General features: G+C 53.0%; 1 protein-coding gene across 1 annotated transcript in view; it reads left to right on the forward strand.

Annotated features, from left to right (window-relative positions):
- Positions 1–2,506: 2,506 nt before the first annotated feature.
- The window catches only part of LOC308058458 (uncharacterized protein), a 34,600-nt gene continuing 16,917 nt past the window's right edge, over positions 2,507–20,189 (forward strand). Inside the window, exon 1 of the mRNA XM_080374249.1 lies at positions 2,507–19,635. Coding sequence (XP_080230375.1) covers positions 19,609–19,635 — 27 coding nt within the window. The 5' untranslated portion in view covers positions 2,507–19,608. The remainder of the gene's footprint in view (positions 19,636–20,189) is intronic.

The following is a 20,189-nucleotide window of genomic DNA, read 5'->3' on the forward strand; positions in this document are numbered from 1 at the left end:
GTCCTGGTCCTGTATTCCCAAGAGTCCATGAGGACCCTCTCAAGCCCCCCTCGAGCTTGTGCTGGTGGACAGGCTGGGCAGAAGGGTGCCTTTGTGAGAGACAAGAGCATCGAACAAAGTCTAGAGCAGGGGCTGGGATACAGACCTCCGCTTCCTCTCCGCTTCTCTCTTGCTGTGAGTATTACAGGTTGTGCACCGCATTGCCTGCGAGGTTAGCGGGTTATTTTTCAAAAGGCTTTTTTCTTAGCAAAAGTGAGTATCAAGAAGCACTTGCAGTTCCTCGGGCAAGCAAAGCAGGAGCCTTTTCGATAACCTTCTCCTGGGGCGGCTTTGGTGTGCTGCAGCCCCGGCTGGCACGAGAGCAAACACCCGTCCTTGCGGGGTCCGAAGACAGGGACTAACAAGCCAGAGGGACGGGAGTGTGCTGTTTGCAGCTCCCCACTCGGAGTCAGGATGGGTTTATTCCCTTGTTATTAAGGGAATTTGATAATTCTTATTAAATATTAGTTAGCATCAGTTGATGAGGATGAGATCAATTTTTCTCTCTGTGTTTCTGCCATGTTGGGGGTGGGAAGCCACGAGCAGACCAAAAGTGACGTCTGTTTGCCTCTCCCCACTATGACAAACATCTTGAATCCTGTAGGACCCCCTGTACAATGAACGTGGGAAATTTCTTTTTCTGTAACCACAGTCAGGCTCCAGCATGCTCTTTGCAGACTTGCCCCGTGCAGCTCTGTGATGCTGTAAGGGGATGTGTGAGCATTCCTTTTTTTTAACCTGGATAAAAGACCCAGTCCTGTTGCGTGGGTTGCTGGCGACCAGTGGCACAGTGAGGACAGGACCCCAGCCCCTTGTCTAGCTGTAACCAGCCCCAGAGCTGGAGCCACAGGAGCTGCAAGATGGTTGTTCCCCAGGAGCGAAACCACCTGGATCTCCTGGATCCTGCCTTTCAGGGTGGGTACAGTCCCAAACCGGTGTGTTTTGTGCTTGGAGCTGGGCAGGCAAGATGCGCCCACCTGCCTCACCACACTCATCACGTTGCGCCTCTCTGAAGCATAGGTTTTTGTGTGGGAAAAGAGGTTTAATTCCTCTCACAGCTCGCTAAGGTTTTGCCAGGCGATTTGCTGGTTGCCATGTCCCCCCAGCCTGGTCCAGCTTGTCCTGTCTGTCTGGGTGCCCCACGCAGAGCCCGAGTGGAGCCAGCCCCGGGCAGCGGCAGTGGCACCAGGGGGTGCTGCCTGATCGCGGCTCAGTGCTGCCGGTGCCCAAGTGGGAACAGCGAGAAGGTGACTTTATTTTAGCTATCTGTTGGGGGGCGGGGGGGAGTTCCGTTTGTTTTTTTTGTTTTAATTATTTTTATTTGATTGCTCCCAGCTCCTATCCCGGGGGTGATGAAGATGCTATGAGGATGTGGTTTCCCAAGGCGATGCAGGATGCTCTGTGCTCCTTGCTGTCAAGATATTTAAACTTCTGTGGTCTAGTGGGGGAAAATACATCCTTACGTCCTTGTGTTGGTCACCTCTGCCTGGGGCCTTGGCAGGGCTGCTGGCTGGCGCAGACCCCTCCGTTGAGGGCATCCCCAATGGCCCCAGCTGGGCTTCTTGTGGCTGCTGCCCCAGGGAGCTGCAGGGATGGAGGGGATGCTGAGCCACTGCAGGTGTCAGCGGGGAGGGGAAGGCACAGCGGAGTCCCCAGCACTGGCATGTTCTTTGGTTCCTTGGTACGGAGCTGAGCTGTCCGTGGGACCTTGCGGGCCAGGGGAGGGCTGGTCAGAGGGAGCACAAAGGAGCCACATGTCTTGGGATTTTTATATACTCTCAAATGTCATCCGTGATGTGGAGGCCTCTGCACAGGTGTCCCTGTGTGTGATGCTCCTGGCAGGGCTGCCACCCAGCACCCTGCGCCATGGGAGAAGCTGCCTTAACCCTTTCCCGGGGCAGGGCAGTCCTGCTGCTGTGCTGCTGCTTTTCCAGGGCACTCCGGTGTTCAGAGCCCTGTGCCTGGGCTGCCCCCAACACACCAGAACTGGCCCTCGTGGTCTCCCACGTGCATGGATGCTGCATGGCTCTTGGTGGCCCAGGCTCCTGTTTCTGTAGCTGGTGGCTGGCTGGGGGCTCCCAGGAGCCCCTCCCAGGGCTCAGCCTGGTTCTCCCAAGCCCAAGGGGAGCTCTGGTGGTGTTTCTGGTTGTGCAAATAGTAAAATGGGGAGGTGGTTGTGTGTAGGTTTATGACACATTTAAAACCCGAGGCCAGTATTTGCTTTCAGAATAATGGGGATGAGGAAGGAGGCGTTGCAGCCATTCCCGAGCAGAGGCTGGGTACAGGTGAGTGGCAGGAGGAGGACGACATGCCGGGGATGGGGGCCAGCATGCCCCAGACTGCAGCCCCAGGGAGCAGCTGCCCTCGCCCCTGCATCCCTTGGGTCTGCAGGCAGCCCTGGGCACTTCTGCTCCGGCTGAGCAGGAGATGCACCTCAGCAGGGGCCGGTGCCGGGTCTGAGCAATGAACTTCCAGCTGGTGATGAGCACTGGGCTTCCAAGGTCTCTTTTCATCTGGGTGCTGCCCGATCTGCACGATCTGCGGATTGCCACGGCTGGCTTTATCGGCGGCAGAGATAATGTAGGTGCTTTCAGTTGTACAGAGTAAGAGAAGATAAGGGGCTTGGAGAGAACTTGACTGGGTGACTAAGATAAATTTACTGTACTACAGGAAATCGAAATGTGAAATAAAGATCTCAAACAACTGAAATATTTAAAAAGATACAGAAGTTGGGCGCGCGTGAGAGCCATTCTGAGCGAGCCGGCTCCACCGGGACTGTCCCTTATCAATCCATCACCCGGCCCGGCTGAATTTTATAAAAGATAATAGGGTGGAGGGAGAATTGAAATAGAAACTATCCATTACCGGAGGCTGAATGACAGGTTCTCTGTGCAAAATAAGATCATAATTAACAGGAGAGAGACAGAAAGTTTTCTGCCTTCTGCCACTGTTTGTTTTCTTTTCTGGCTCTGCAGGGCACAAAGGGGTCCGGGGGGGCTCGGGGCACAGGGGGGATGGACCCCCAGCACCCACCGGTTCTCAGGTGTTAGCAAATGGTGTTGGAAGGAAACCAAACCTACCCAAAATGCACACCTTCATCACCCAGCTGCAAGAGCTAAGAAATACCCAGGGAAGAGGGGCCTTCGTGCCGGTATGAGCTCCCCGGGGTGAGCTGGGGAAGGCGGAGATGTTCCCGCCACTGTGCGTCACAGTCTGGGCTTCGTACTGGGCTGACCATCACATTTTTCCAAACTCTTTTATTCAGCATCTCCTTTTTTGTCTTTTTTTTTAAACTGCCTTACAGTCCTGCTGTGCCCACGTGGCTTCCAAACCCCTGGAGGTTTGCTGAAGGGAAATCCAGACTCTCCTGTGTCACCTCCTGGGAAGGAAGAGAGGTTTGGTGTCCAGGCTGAGATCCAGTTTGCCTTCACGTGCCTGCTGTCTCCTTCCCACCATGGCAGTTTTCTTCCTTATTTTGGGACTGTCTCCCTAGTGCCACAGCTGCTTTTTGAGGTACTTCATGTGTGGCTTCAGGGTGAGGCCCTGAAAACAGCAGCTTTTAAAAAAAGTACGTGCTTTTGCAATTTCTCAGTAAAAGCAAGGTGACTTGGCCTCTGCCTTCTCCTGCTAACGGCTCTTTGTTTTCTCAGTGCAGGACTTCCAAAAGCACAGCTGAGCCTGCCAGCCCGTCCTGCTCCGTGGGACATCTGGGGTGACAGGAGAAGTAAGTTGCATCTTAATGTCAACTCAAACTTCACCTCTGTTTCTTGCTGCACTCTAACCCCTGCTTGTTATTCCTCATTTGAGTAAATGATGAAAGTGATGAAATCCTCATGAACATCAGCAGGAGCCAGGTTATAGTCTCTGTCTTTAAAATGTCCTTCAAAATATAAATGCCCAAGTGAAAATGTTTCAGAATGTTTTTTCTTCTGGCTCATTTAATTTTGAAGCAGTGTTAGGAGCACTGCTACTGTTATTAAACCCAGTATTTAGGAACGTGAAATTGCAATACAAGTAAAGGAGTTTGTGAAGCACTTTGAGTTGCAATGAGAATAGACTGAGTGGATTTAAATGCTGGGAGCTGGGAAACCGTGCTCATGCATGGGAAACCTGACAGGGAAATTGTCTGGAAAGGCTAATGAAACTCGTGAGTGAAATGGAATAGCAAACCGCAGGCTTGCGATGCTGGGAAGGAAATCATCCTAATTTCCTTCTGTTTAGTAACCCAAGATGTATAATTAATAACATGAGCAGGGACATTTGAAAAAATATATATTATGCCTATTTTGAAACTATCCGTCTCTGCATGTACTGATATCATGTTAACCCTACAGCTAGAGACTGCGGCTGGGCTCTTGGATCTGCTGCTGGATTATTCAGTAATGTAGAGCAAACTGAATGCTCTGTCTTCCCAGGGCTCTGCCGGCCCCGCTGCGGTACAGGAGTCTGGAGGGCTTCAGGCAGGTGAGCCGGAGAAGGATGGGTCGATCTGTGTACTTAAAGCAGAGCAGGTATTGGGGTACCAGCCTGCCTAATGACAGGAGGGGTGTTGTGTAGATACAGACCCAACCATCCGCCTGTCGCTGAGCGAGAGTCCAACAGTTTGTCACGCAAAATGCTCAATTTGGTTCATTTCTGAGATGAAACAACCTAAAAAAGCCCAAGGTAGAGGAAAAGGAGACATCATTATTCCTTGTTATCTTCATCCCTGCGATCACCCCATGTGTCAGAGCGCGGTGCAGGGCTGTGGCATCAGTACAACCGCACGGGGGGAACTGGAGCCTTTTGCGCCGTGCTGTTGTGCTGCCCAGTAGCCTTCAGACTTCAGAAATTAAGCGAACAGAGCCAGCGTGCTGATCCAACGCATTAATTGTGTGGTAACCTTCGCATAACCTTTAGAAAACCTTTGGACGTGTGATGCCAAAGCCCAGAGCATGCACCCTCCCCGGGTGTGCAGCAGCATCCCTTGGGGTCAAGGTCCATGGACCGGGGGAGATGCGGGGGTCTGTCCCCACCCAAGCTTTGTGTTATGCCTAAATGGGTGCTGCCTCATAACGGTTCGGTTCACTTCTGCTTCCCACATGGAGCCAGGGGCTGGGCAGGGTGCCCCCCGGCCCCCCCGCAGTGCCTAGCTTGAGTGTGAGCCTGCTGGTGCGTAGGGGACTACGGGGAGCTGGCACAATGGGCTGCCAGTGCTTGGGGGCGGCGGGAGTTGTGCCCCCCTGCCAGCCCCCTCGGTTGGCAATGCCCTGCACCAGAGCCCAGCTCCATCCCACCTCCGCAGCAGGCAGCCCCTGGGAGGGATGCAGCCCCCCAGCCCCCCGCCTGCGCCCCCCCAGCGCGCTGGAAGCAATCAAAGCGCTGCACTGCTGCCAGATTGCCTTGTCCGTTCCAATGATCTTTAACTCCGTTTTTCCCCCAGCAATCAGAAGCACTTTCTCTTCGTCCAGGTGGTCTTTTCCTATTTTGCTCTTTCCAGTCCTGGGACCCAGGGCAGTCACATCTCATCATGCCTTTTCTCAAGCCATTTGTACGTCCTGCTTCTTCTGCTGTCATCAATTTCATCGCAGCCTCCTCTCCCTGCTCCACTCCCTCCCGTGCCGACCGCGACGTATTTGGGAAGGAAACTCGGCCCTCAGAGCCCCGGCAGGTGGGAACACAAACCCCCTGCCACTGCAGATGGGCACAGGCTGGGGACCCGGCAGCTTTTCATGCAGGCGGTGGGGTGGCTCTCCCTGTTCTGGGGGACAGTCAATCCCTTGGCAAACCTTCCCCTAGCAAGGCTGCTCCAGAGCAGGCACAAATGTGGATTTTTAGGAGTGGCTTGTTGGCTGCTGGGGAAGTGAAGGCTGCAAACACACAGTAACACTGCTTTCCTGATAGTTGTTAATAATAATGGGTAAGTATATTTTATATATTTGATTATAATTTAACATATGTGTTGTTATTATTATTAATAATAACAACAGGCAGCATCCTTTGGCCATCCAGGCTTTGCATGTTTCCAGTCCCGTGCTCTGTGCCTGCACGTCCCCTTGGCTCTCCCCTGAGCAGGGCGCTGAGGGTCGGCTCTGCCGTGGTGGGTCCGTCCTGCTGCTCCCCAGGGGCACGTCATCCCCGGGGGGAGGCAGCCCAGACCCCCCTTCCCAGTGGCTCTCCCCTGCTGAAATGCTGAGGTCCACAGCAGCCTTTTTGTCCTTAGCTTGCCCAGGCTTCAACCTGGGCTAGAAATCATTCAGCGGCAGATTGCAGAACACAGGATCATCTGCACTGTGCATCAACAAAAAAGATAAATATAAGGATATGGAAACAGCAGATCACTTAATATGATGCCCATCCTGTCTCCTGTGCACCAAACATCAACTCAGCAGAACACTTTAACTGCGTGATTAAATGTAAGCGGGCTCTCAGCTCCATCGCTGTTCAGAAAAGCCGTTTAGCGAGTGCTGAAGTACTTTGCTGAACAGGGTTTTTGCTATCTTTCTTTTTTTCCTTGGGCAGAAGAATTAAACTCGTGGTGGTATCACCTATTAATAAGGCAGCAAGTAGCCAAGGCAGTACTCGTGCAGTGCAACAGAGCTCATCATTTTTCTATATATGAGCAATTAAGCTGCACCAGGAGGCCTATGTCTTTATATCATCGCCTAATGACAGTGCAAAAGTATTCAGGGGAAGGAGAGGGAAAAAAAATCACATCCATATTTAATTGGCAAAGTTATCACCTTCACTTTAGAGCCCTAACTTACAGCCCTTCTGGCCAATTTCCAAGTCAGATCTATTTCCCCAGACTGGAAGGCGAGTAAAGTGTCCTTATATTATACTCCTGCAACAAAATACCATTTGAAAGCTCATGAACATGCTCCCAACTGCAGTAAGTAACAGTCTCTTTTTTTTTTTTTTTTTTTTTTTCCTGTTGTTGCAGCAAATGAAGATATCTTTGAGCTGTTAGATCCCTTTCATTATTTTTTTTTAAAGGAAATTATTTGTGTTATTATTATCCAGCCCCACACTTGGCCTGTCAGATTAAGTTTTTTTATTGTACTAAAACAAAAAGCCATCTGGAGCTTCTTGCATCCTGCTCCCGGTACTGGAGAGTGGCAGCGTGGCCCTTCCCTACACCGTGTTTTGATTCCTTCCAAGGTCTTTTTATTTTTGGTAAACTCTCCCAACTGTTGTTTTCATCCATGGATCCCCTAATGTCTCTAGTTCTTGGCTGTGCTGCCTGGGGCTCTGCATCTTTATGCCCTGTCCCTGGGCCACGTGTCTGTGACGCAGCTGGGAAGCAGAAGGTGAGTGGCACCGGGTGTGGGGGCTCCGCTGTGCCAGACTGGGCTGTCCAGCCAAACACCGCATCTACCGGGGGCTTCACCTGTCCCGCCGGCCCCGGGCCCCCCGTCGGTCTGCAACGCTTTGCTTAGGCTGAAGCTATTTGTGTTTTTCTCCCCTTCTCCCTCAGACAGAGCTGAGCCCGGCCGGTGATGGGGGTGGCTGGACCCCCGGGCTCCATACTGCACTGTGGGACCCCCAGCTGTGCCTCGGTGTCCACGCTGTGCCGGCTCTGTGCCAGGCTGTCCGTGCGGCTGCGGAGGAGAGCTGCGGTACCCACCGCACTGATGGTGAGGGACCCGAAAACCGCCAGGGGGGGCGGGGGGGGGGCAGGTCTGGCCCCACCGGCTGCCAGTGGGGGTGACCGCAGAGAAATCCCACCAGCAAAAAGTGGCCCTGACCTCCCCCTCCCTCCTTGGCGGGACCCCCCCCTCTTTGGCAGGACCCCTAGCCTTCCTTGGCTTTGCAGTGCCCTGTTGCAGGGGCTATTGCCTTACTGTGTTCTGAAGAGACAGAGAAAGAAGAAAAGAGAGAGAAAGGAGAGGAGAAATATCAATAACTTCCATCTTCTCAAGCCCGGTAACTAGCCTTTGACACTTCGCCACTTCAGCTTCACAAAGCCCTGGCTCTTTGAAGATTAATTGATGTAGGCCACTCAACCTATTTTCAAATCCCTTTCAGTTACCATTTAAAACCTTCCGATTTTTTTTTTTTTTTTATAAAGTCACCGAGTCTTTTTATGGATTCTCAAATGATTGTCCAGCTTGACAAATTGGATTCTTAAAGCTGGTTCTTTAAAGAAAAGGATGTGGTTTGACAAGACAAGAAACAGCTCATCTTTGAGACAGGGGGATAAATAAATAAAAAAAAAAAATCCCATTCTTCCAGTCCGGTGTTACTCAATGGGTGTCTTGCTCGTCACTGATAATCTTATCTGGCTGTGATGGGAAGGGACCCACACAAAGGGGCCCTGACCAGGCTGGAGGGCTGATACGCCTCTCATTAATAGGACTGTCCAGCCTGTGCAGAGCCCCGGGAAAGGTGATTAATGCCATTTGATGTGAACTCCGACCCCCCCCCGCCTTGCCAACACCACGCTGGGGGCAGCTCCTGCCACTGGTGATGGATTGACTCCTGCCTCCCAGTCCACGTGCGGCGCGGTGGGCAGGGCAGTGGCAGCCGGGTTGTCACCCCTGACTTGTGCTGAGGTTTGTAAGGTCGTGTTGCTCCCCAGTGCTGTAGTTCATGTTTCTGATGTGGATTTTATTGTCTGTGCTCAAACTCTGCTTTCCTCTGGAGTCCAGGTACCCATCATGTCACCCCAGGCTTTGCAGTCAGCAAAACCGTTGCTGTGTCTAGTGTGGGGATGGGGCAGGGTAGCTACGGAGCCAAGCCATGTACTTCTGATCTTCATGGACCTAAACAGGGATGCTCCTGTACGATCTCTTCCATACCTCCTGGCAATCAACACAAATGTCTTGCAAATAAAACCCATGGGTGGGAACATGGCTGAGAGACTTGCACCGCCAAAAGCAGGTGGAGCGAGATGTCTGCAAGCACCCATCAGCCTTCTGCCCATCAGGCCTCCTGAGATGTGCCCGTGCAGAGCCCAGGTGAGGCACCCCAGAAAACCAGCACTGCTGGCAGCTCCGTGATGAGCCGGGTGACGGGGCCGTGATGAGCCGTGTCAGAGCCCCCGGGCTGGCATCGCTGCTCTCTGCCTGAAGGTCAGCTCGCAGCAACCCGAAGCTGCAGCTGAGGCCGGTGCCGAGGGGATGCTCGGCTCTGGCCGTGCAGACGGGTCCTGCAGGGCCACCGGGGGCTTGGTGGCAGGGCTGGCAGCATCACACTGCTGGGGTTTTGGCGTGGGCTGCAGGGAGAGAGGTGAGGAGAAGGGACCTCTGAGCATTGCAGCCTCAGGGCTGCAGTCCGGCCAGGAGCCGGGGCATTCTGTCTTCCCAGGCAAGACAAGATATAATCTCTTTCTGTTGAAGTAATATTTTAATTGCAGACTTTTGCTTTTCATTTTTCAGTTGGCTACCTTTACTTTGCAAATCTCACACCTAGCAGTTACTCTGAATGGTGGAAATGCACCATAACTCCTACCTCTTCTCCGTATTGAATGACTCCAGGTGATACTTTATATCTTATTATGATTATTTATTATGATGTCCAGTTTATTTCTGTAGCAGAGGGAGATCATTAACCTCTCCTGCAGTAAAGAGAACTCTCTGTGTTGTTTTCAGAGCCATTAAAGCTTTGAAAATGCCTTTTTTTTTTTTTTAAACTAAAAAACCTACAGGGCTGCAGAATAAAATGCTGACACAGGTTGGCTGATGCGGGAGGAGCGCAAACCCTCCCGCTCTGTCTCACTGAATCACAGACGGAGCTCTGGAGTATGGAGAAAGTTATTTGCTTGTTAGAAAACACACGTATGGTGCTGGGATCCTGGAGGCAGGTTTGGATGGTGCTGGGAGAGGAGGAGGTGGCTCTGTCTGAGGAGGGGTCTCCAAGGAGGGTGTTCCTGGGCTGTGGGTGGGCAGCGGGTGGTGGGTGCAGGCTGCGCCCTGTGCCCCTCTCGGGGGTCAGCAGCTGTCTGCGCTGGGTCTGGGGGCTTTTCCAGGTGGGTTTACATGGTGCTGTGCCTGCCTTGGTGAGAGCCAGGAGCCTCTTCCACAGATCATTGCTTTCAGCAGCGGTGAGGGTCACTTAACGTCTGTTTAAGGCCACCAGGCACCGTTGGCAGATGCTGCTCCTGGTTGCTGGACCTGCGCTCGGTGGGAAGGGGAGAATCCCCCGGTTTTCCGTGGGGCTGAGGTTGCGGCACAGGTGTGGCTCGTTGCTGCACACACACTCAGCCCGCTGGGCGGTTTAATGGGTCACTCAGGGAATTTGGCTGGAGAGAGATGGAAGCAGGCGCTGAATGTCCCACCTGGGCAGGTGGCTCCTGGGGATGTGGGTCTGCTCTGGAGACTGTGCTCTCAGGGACGAGAGGCGATCCCGGTTAAAATCCTGTCTGTGGTAAGAGGGATCCTACAAAGTCACCTTGCCTCCCAGTCCATGTTGTGTTCCTTCACACCCAGAAGATCCTGAAATAAGATGTTCCCCATCTCCACATAACCGCAGGCTACTTTAATGTGATGGCTGATGGTAATAAAGCCTTTGTAGATGTCCCCGCTTTTTGGAAGCATATCGTGCTGGCCATATGGCTGGGGAATACGGAGGCTGCATTCATGATGGGATGCTAATGAATTGGTAGCTTTTTCTGGCCTTTCTGTGCCTCTCAAAAACAAGAAAATGCTCTTCATTAAGCTCTTGTTAAAGTGCTATCATAAAGAGGAAAGTGTCTCTCTATAAAAATCCAGTGCAATTCCTTGTTTTTCTCTTCCCAGGTCTTCCAGATGAAATTTGCTCCATTTGAAAGCTAGGAGATGATTTTCCTAATGGCTATGACTACGTTGCTCATGTTCCGGCCACACAAACTTGCCTCTATAGCTGTGGTGCTTCTCAGGGGATGTGAGTATTTGCTTTTCTACTAAGCAAACACCATGACTTGAGGGAATATTGTGAATTAGGTGGTGTTTTCACAAGGCCACCTCCCCCAAGCAGCTGTGGCCCCACATACCTTCTTGAAGCACTGCCATCCCAGTGTCCCGGGGAGCTCTCTCCCATGTCGAATGCTGCCTGAGAATGAGTCTTCATTGCACATGGAAACATTATTAATGCTGTTCAGGCCCAGAAGAAGTTGAAGGCTGTGCCTACCTGGGAGTGGAGCCCCCATCTCTGGACACACACCTGGGGCTGTAGATGCCCCAAGGCAGCCATCACCCAAGGTTAAGCAGGCAGGGACCCCTTGGCAGTCTGAGCCTGGTGTAAGCAGATGAGTAATTATGGAATATTAACACTATCCAGAGAGCATCTGTAACTGTTCCAGCAGATTGTGTGGTATAACCTTGCTGCCTGACCAGAACGATCCTCTGGCTCCTCACGCTTTCAGCATCCCGTGTCACCCAGGCGAGCTGGATGGAAGCGCCTGGACCTGCAAAACATGAACTGCTGTAAGTGGTGATGTGAGCTGCCAGCCCAGCCGCTTGTGGTGGGTGCCCTGCCTGGGCTGAACGCCAGCATGCGGCCCTTGTCTTCCCCTGGGCTCTGAGGAGGTTTAACCCTGTGTAACCCACCGTAACACCAAGGTAGGGTGGCAGAACTGGTCTGCTCAGGCCACCCTGTGTCAAGCTTCTGCGCTCTCCACTGCTGCAGAGAAGGTGCAGCTCACAGGCAGCAGTCCTCGTGCCAGCCTCCATCACTTGTGGGCTTCTGCTTGTGGAAGCTGTGCTCAAGAGTGGTGTGCATCCCACTGCTTGCAGTGCTGTTTGGAGAGCGGCATGCACCCCTCTGCTTGCAACGATGTACAGAGAGCAGCATGCATCTCACCACGGGAAATGGTGTGTGAAGAGCGACATGCACCCCACTGCTGGCATTGATGTACGGAAAGCGGCACACATCCCGCCATGGGCAGCCAGCACTCGGGTGCCCCAGAGGCACCCTGCATGCTGCAGTTAAAGTGGAGGTGTGTGTTTGTGGCTGATGTTTGTGGGTTTGCAGAAGTGTCGTGCTGAGCAATGTGGAAGCTGAGTGACCCCTTGCCGCTTTCCAGGAGCCTTTAAGCCCTGGGTGCGGTGCTGGAGGAGCGTCAGCAGTCCGGGGCAGGCTGGGGTGGTGCGTGCCAGTGCTGGGCCTCGTGGAAGGGAAGATCAAGAGTTTGAGATTGGAAAGGAAACTAGGCCAGAAAATGCCGCAGATAGTTTGCAAAAGGATGATCCAAGCAGCTTTGATATGGATATGTTCCGTCGCAAAGACACAGCACTGGAGAAGCTCTTTATCAGTGTCAGGGGATGACAAATGACAACGGGGGAAAGTCACGGGGCTGCAGCGCGTTGTTGCAGCTGCAGCACCTTGGAAATGATACAGGTATCGCTGCCGCTGCTCCGTGCCTCGGGGTCCTGCTTCGGCCTTAATTAATCACGGAGGAAAAGGATTGTCTTTTCTTCTGTTCTTTCTGTAGCACAATAAATGAGGGAGAGAAGATGAGGAAGAGGAAAATTTAATGTGGGCATGTTTGGGGAAGATCATACCCCGTCCCTGGCTTGTGCACAAAGCCATGATTACTGCCTGGATGGCAAAAGTCATCGGGGAATGCGGGACCTGCCCCTGTGGTGGGTAGGGAGTGCGGGGAGGAAGAGGAGGGGAGGCAGCAGCGGTCACACAGGTGCTGAGGGCTGGGACCTTTCCTGCAGGGAGCTGCTGGGGGCCAAGGATGGCACTAACCAGCTGGGCTGATTAAACCAGAACTAAAATAAAAGGGGGAAAATCTAGCCAGAGTTTGTTACCATTACCTCTAGTCTTTTTTTTTTTTTTTAAGAGTTCCCTTGAAGCCTTGTCTGTATAAATGTTGAATTATATGGGTCTTTGCCTCTTTACTAGAAATTGCTCTGAATTACTTTTTTTATATAATCTGTTTCATTTCCAGCACTCTGCCATATCTCGCAGAGGAGTGTCTGTAGCTGTCGACTGGCTCATTCTCCTGCTGCCAGGCTGCTGTGCTGCATCTTCTAATAAAGTTGCCCTCTGTTCCACCACAGGGCAGTAATCGGTAATGAAAATTTCATATGAGCGCTTGGGAAATGGAGTTGGAATCCAGGTTTCAAGTACGATTTTCATAATACTCCAGGCGCATAGATATGCACAGTGTTTGGGGATTCCAAAATAAAAGGGACCATTTCCCAACAACCGTGTTTTCGTTACACCCCTTCTCGATAGGATCATTGGAAATATTTGTGGCTCAGACCTCACCCTTGTGAACCCCTCCGTTACGGAGTGAATTTGGGAACTGGACCAATTGCCTGTCTCACCTGATGGCATAACTTGGATTCCTTGGCCATGCAGCTGTCACCCTCAAGGAGGGGACGGTGTACGGTCAGAGCCAGCTGCAGACCTCTGACCGAGGAGGATCTTGATGGGAAACACTGGTGCTTGCCTCCTTGCCTCCCCCTGCATCCATATGTAAGTGTTCCTTATGGGTCTTTAAAAACTGTCCATGAGTGCCACCACCTTGCTGGGGATGCTTCCTCACTGTTTCCCCACATGTGTTTTGTGTGCTGCTCGCCCAGGCCAGTTGCCCCAGCACAGACACTGCCTCTGCCCCTGGAGCATCACCAAGACGTGGCATCGTGGTCACCCATCCTAATGGAGATGGCAGCATTCCCATGTAACCTGCAGGAACACGGGGCGGTTTGGTGGCACTGCCATTGCTCCACACTGCTCGGGGCTGCTGTAACCCTTCCCAGAGCCACCAGGGTTCATAGGTCTCCATGGTAGGTGGTATCTGAAGAAGTGAAAGGAAAAATGACACTGTTTCTCTCTAGAGGCTTCGGACGAGATGGGGAATTTGATACAGGCATCATCTCTGACCTGCTGCGAACAGTGGGAGTGTCTTCATTGCCCTCACTGAATTTGGCTTGTGTAGAGGAATGGAGCTGGGTTAATTAGCATTGATAATATACAGCTGTGGGCTGGCTTCAGGGGCGGTGGGTTGGCTGATTTAGATACAGTGCAGGTGTGGCTGGTTAAGTGGTTGAGAGCCAATGAAGAGAGCAGCTGAGGGAGGAAAAAATGAGAGGAGAGAGAACACATGTCTGGGATGATGCGAGGTGAAGGCAGCAGAGTGGCATGAAGAGTGTGCTGGTATGAGATGGTAAAAGACCTTGTTGCAGCCTGATAATTTGGAGAGTGCTGTGACAGGCTTGTCTCCAGTAAGTCCCACGGCTGGACTGGGCAGGCCATGGGTTTGGTCTAGCGCAGCATTTCTGATGCTCTCGTTGCCCGTGAAGGAGCCTTGCCAGCTGGGCTCCCCGGGCTGTTAATGTGTGCACACAGTGGCTGTGTCTGTACGGGCACTAATACCTGTATTTCCATTTCAGCTATGTTTGCAGTGGCTGGGCGCTGGTTACGAAGTAAGAAAATCCTCAAAAGTGTAGGGGGAAACAAAGGCTTTTACATTCAGAGGCAGCTGAGACCATCCCTGGTTCTAACGCAGGGCTGGCCTTACAGATGTGGGCTGGGAGAACAGAGCCAGCGTGCTCTGGGATGTGGGAGTGATACACCATTACCCCAGTGGTGTTAAACCAGCTATAGATAACCAGTTAGCAATGGGAAAGGTGCTGGTCCTGCCCTCTGGTTACAGCACCTTGCTCCTGGGTCCTGGCTGATGCCAGGCAGGGTGGTCTCCCATCAGGACAGGTCCGTGTGTGCTCCCAGTTGCTGGCCGGGGAGGTTGCCGCTCTTCTCTGGCAGCGTGATGAACACGTTGGTAATTACTTCCCTGCTTGCCTGTGATGATCCCTGTCTTTTCCATCTCCCATATGGTGTTTTTCCTGTTGTTATTGCCGTTATTGTAATTATTCTATGAAAACCAATTAAATGCAGAGCTGCTGGGCCAGGACTGGTGTCCCACCTGTGCTGTGAAGCACTGTGCAGACCCCCCTCTGCCCCACTCACTACCTCCCTGGTGTGGAGCAATCTCTGTGACGATGACCGTGGCCTGGGACGGGATGCAGGCAAACTTTCGGGCTCCGCGGCTGCTGTTTGAATTTGGCACCTCTATGCTAAACCTGCAGTATTAGCCCTCACTGGGGCTGATCAATATTTAATGTGGAATTTGCAAAGATTGACTTGAGGATGTGTTTAAAATTGGAGCATTAGCCGTAGGTGGCAATTTCTGTGTCGCAGCAGTAGAGTTTGATTATTTAGAGAGATGGCATTTCGTACATTTAAAATAATCCTTAGGACTGCGGGGCCTGCTGCAGCCCTCTCTTCCCCTAAACTGTTGACTTTTCAATTGTTTTGTTTGTTTATGTCCAGTATTCATCACCCTGTCTGCTTGTTCTGCACCGGGGTGGGCTTCCAGGGCTTGGGCAGCCGGTGCCGCGGTGGTGGGGGTGCAGCTTGGCTGCCTTTTGGGGTTCACTGTTTCCCCAGGGTCCGAGAGCCAAAGCCATTTCGGGAAGCGAAGTCCGGTGGCGTGCACGGTGTGTGCTGGCTGTGCCAGGTGCTGCAGGCTGGTGGGATGGCACCCTGCGCCTGCCCCCGCAGCACCAGCATCTGTGTGTGCCCGCTTAGGGAGGTTAATATTTCAGCTGGGTGATGCTCTATGGCCACACCAGGCTCAGGTGCTCTGCAGGACCTCCTGGTGCTGTGCCACTTGGGAACTGGGCTGGGTTCTCTCCTCCCACCCCCAAATTCTGGCTGTGATCAGTTCACCCCCCAGCGCAGTGAAGCCGGGGTGGGACATCATGCATGCACGCGATGTGCGTGCATGTGGAGGCTAATGAAATCGGTGGTTTATCTTGGTTTGCTTGTGCTGCAGGCGACATTAATAAGAGCTGACAGGTTTGAAATAGCTGATCTGCGTTGATTCAGGTGGCGAATGCAGCAATCACGAGAGTGACTAGGCCATGGGATTGAGCGTGGGGACTTCTCAGTTTATGGGCTGGAGCTGTAAAGGATGGCTCCGCCAAAACCAGAGCGTCCAGGGGCGCGTACACAGCCAGGGCTCCCTGTGGACTTGTCTGTGTAAAATCAATTCAGGCTTAAATGAGAGAAAGAAACTAAACAGCCTGGATCGTTAAGGGTCAGAAGCAGGATGAGGCAGTGGCTCCTGCCTTGCTGATGCCCCCGGGCTGCACCCGCTGCCTCCCGACTCCCTCAGCTTTGGTACCAAGTCCCTGGGAGGAGAGCTTGTCCTGTGCCAGCACTCAAGGGATGCCAGGACTCGGTGCGGCGCCATGTGCTGGCGGTGCAGGCATAGCCTCTGCCGTGGGCACCAACTCCTGGAAATTGCCTGGAATTCAGATTTCACCTGTGATGGCCCAGCTCCGCACCCCTTACCCAGGCAGCTCGTGGTTAGAAAGGCAAAGCAGCAGCTCCTAAACGTATTGTGTCTTGGCTCAGCATCACAGAGCCATGGGGTGGCTCCAGGCTCTTGGCGCAGGGCTGGCAGTGCTGGTGGGCAGTGGGCAGTTATCGCCTTCTGCTCGAGGTGGCCACAGATCTGGCCCTGAATTTAACTCATCTCTGCAGTCCTTGTGAGGAGAAGGAAACTCTCATAATTGCTCATGGGAACGGGAGAAATTATTTCCCTTCCTCCCCTTTATCTAATTGTTCTACTAAGGCTTTGCTCAATTTTGTATAATCAAAAAGCTTGAGAACAGCTTGTTTCATATATGGAAAAGGAGCACAACATATGGTAGTGACAGAGCTGTTCATAAATATGAATGTTTTTATATTTAAAAACAAGAAGTGGAAATGCATTGCTAAAAACATCAGTGAGGTGTTGGTGAGGAGAGTGGGGGCACCCATGGGTGCGGGCTCAGCCACCCAGCCCAGTGACCGTGCAATGACACCAGCTGTTTTATTGAAAACTTTAATGTTGGTGAATTTCTGCTCAACCCTGTGCCCCCCCAGCTGCCTCCGCACCCCGGGCTGGGCTGCGCTGCCCCTCTGCTGCTGCCCCGTGGGGCTGCCCCAGCGCAGCAGGGTGACAGCCCCCAGCGGGACCCCTCCAAGAGATGGGACCCGAATGCCACCTTCGGGCTTTTATGGGCTATGAAACCTCGGCAGTGGTGGCGGGGGGGCTGTTGCGATCCAGCCATGGGTGGGGGCTGTGCTGGTGGGATGCTGGGTCTGGTTTGCTGCAGCTGCTCCCTGCTTTTGTACGAAATGGCATATGTGAAAAAAAATAAGGACTTATTTCCCCTTCTCCTCCCCCTTCAAACTGAAGCACAAATATGACAAGTGTTATGATTAAGGCTGAGCTGCGGCCCTGAACATCTCTCCCCTTGCAGATTACTATGTAAATCAGCCACTTAATATTGCTGCTTCCACTCCCTCCACCACGAGTTGTGTGCAAGGGCGGGGGGTGCTGGGACGTGCTGGGTGGTGACCCTAGCCCGTGGTGGGTCACACCAGGGTGGGGGGCATATGTGCTGTGACAGAGCAGTTCACATGGTGTGTAAGACTTGGCTAACGTGAACCTGGACTAACAAGTCACTTTATTGGCCTTTTGATTAGTAACTTGTGTTTTTTCCCAGCACCTCTTTTCCAAAGCCAAGACAGTTTGCAGTGCTGGGTAATGAACGCAGTGTGTCCCTGGGGATGCTGGGGACAGGAGCTGTGACATCTCAATGAGTTTACACCACCCCTAAGTGCTGAAGAGCTGCCTTCGGCATGCGCTGCCTGCAGTAAGCATCCCCTGCATCACATCACTGCTGCCCTGGAAGTGGAGGCACCTCTCCTGCTGCCCTCACTCTGCACAACTCCAGTGTCCCCGGTAAGAGGTGGTGGTGACAGCTCTGGGTGGCAACAGGGTCCATGCACCATGCTGGGAAGAGGCTGGGCTTCATCCCTGCACCGCTGGCACCGATGCTTTCCGTGCACAAGCACTTTCCATCCATAGATCTGGAGATGGAAAGGAGGTGGGGTTTGATGGAAGCGCAGATTTCTTACGTGTCTGGTCTTGTTTCCACTGGGGCTGGGGCCACAGCAGCAGCTGTGAGGTGCAGCGCCCTGGGGTTTGGCTTTGGGATGCTCCCAGCAGCCCTTCCCTGAGCTTGGCACTGTCCCGTAGGACCGATGGGTCCCCAGCCCCTCCACTGGGCACCCTCCTACATTGCTCATGTTATTTCCAGCCCCTCCCGCGTGCACCCACCTACATTGCTCATCTTATTTAACGTCACACCTCCAGTGCTCGCTACACACGAGGCCATTGGACTCAGCTGGCCCAGGGAAGTGCTGGGGTGCCTGTGGTGCCTCTGCTGCCTTCCCACATGCCTGCTCGCATCCCTCCCACCTCCCCTCCACCTGGGATCACTGTGTTTAAGGTGTGCTTTAACACCCACCTCCCAAACAAACTGAAGGCTGTTCATTTCTGTTGTTTTTTTTATCTCACTTATTTTGCTGCTTATTCTGTACAAGGATTGAAATAGCAGCACGATGCGGTGTGCTGCATTGTGGTGTACATTGCAGAGCGGCGATGATGGAAATAGTTTCAGAGTAAAGACATTATTAATGAAGACTATAACCAGCGAAGGTACGCCAAGCTCATGTACCTGATTTCGCCCGGGTTGTACTTGACCAGCCCATCCATCTATTGGTTGTATTCATCCATTTTTAAAATGCCTTCACTGTTGATGTCAGCCTGCCTGGCAGTTTTGCACTGTTTAAAATAATCAAAACAAATTAACTCAAAGTTCACATCCAAAACTTTGCTGCTTCCCAGCTCCCGGGTTGTGAGCGAGGGGGGAGCCCGAGGGGATGGCACCCCCAGATGGCCACACACCCCAGGAATCCTTATAGAACTATTTCTGATGTTGTATCTGTGGCGGGATGGAGCCAGGCTGCTGCGGCAGAGCACAGGAGCGGGGCTGGGGCTGGGGAGCACAGACCATGCCCACTGGGGGGGCCAGGAATGCGGCAGCTCGGTGGAGCTGCTTGTCCAAGAGAAATGCAAATATGGGACAATCAGCCTCCACAGCAGCAAAGTAAGATGTGATGAAACCCAATCAGTTAATAACACTTCAAGGCGATGGAAGAATTGCAGATGAATGAGTTTTTAAATAACTTTTTTTTTTTTTCTCTCCGCACCAGAACTATTCCTCTGGATTTTTACGGAAAAAAAAACTTCATTTCAGTTTGTATCTTGCACAAAGGGCTGCCAGTTTCAAAGCCCAGAGCCACAAGTCTTGGCAGAGCTCTACCATGTCATCCTTCTGCACCATTCTGGTTCCTGGAAAGGCAGCTCCGTCCTTGCAGGTGGCCCCGCTGAGCCTCCAGCTGCTGGAGGAGGTTCCCATGGGAACACTGCAGGGACCCCCCGCCTGGGCTGGTCCCCCCGTGGGTTGCTGCACCCAGCTTCAGCTGCCCATTGTGGGAACAAACACTGCGGGAGCAAAACAGTTTGACAGACACAGCTGACGAGCATGAGGAAAAGAAGGTTTTGAGACCTGGATAGTAATCAAGGTTAATTTGTTGATTTGCCATCCGGAATCTTTCCTTGCATTATTTCCCACCCCACCCCCCACACACAATTTGCTGCCTGCCTTTGGGGAGGGTGAGTGGAAGCATGAGCCCTCCATCCTCTGCCGAGCCTCTGAGCAAGCTCCTTCTGCCTGATTAAGGGCTGTCAGGATGATTGATGTGCTCCTGCTGGAGAAGGTGAGTCCTTTCACCGTGACAGCTGGGTTTGACAGCCAGGCAGAGACCAGCCCTCGCCGACACCCTCCTCTTCAAATACCTGTATTTTCCCAGCCGGGGCAAGCCTGGGCTGTGTCTCCGGCAGCGGGGCTGTGCTCCCCACCATGTGACAGCACGTGTCCTGCAAAGGTCACAAGCCTCCTGAACTCAGGCATCCTCCCAGCACGGCCCCTTAGATCCCTGAATAAGGACCAGAGGAGGAGGGGGCTGGCGAAGGGGCAGCTGGAGGGTGGGCAGCTCCCTGGAAAGGGCAGGGGTTGCCCCTTGCAGCAGGTGACCGTGGCTCTGCGGGGCCAGGGCTCTGGCCACCCCCTGCCTGTGGAGGAAGGGGTTTGGGTCAGGCACAGAAGACGCAAAGGTGCTGTGGGGCTTTTTTCTTGAGGTCATACCGAGCCCCACAGGCAGGAGGGCGGCGAGCCCTCGCTCTGCCGGCTGCTGCAGAATCAAATTGATTGACTAGGGGTGGGCAGGGTGTGGGGAACCTGTGCTGGGGCATCTCCTGCCCCAGTGGTGGG

Source organism: Falco punctatus, assembly GCF_963210335.1.
Source record: "Falco punctatus genome assembly, chromosome: 1".
Classification (NCBI taxonomy): domain Eukaryota; kingdom Metazoa; phylum Chordata; class Aves; order Falconiformes; family Falconidae; genus Falco; species Falco punctatus.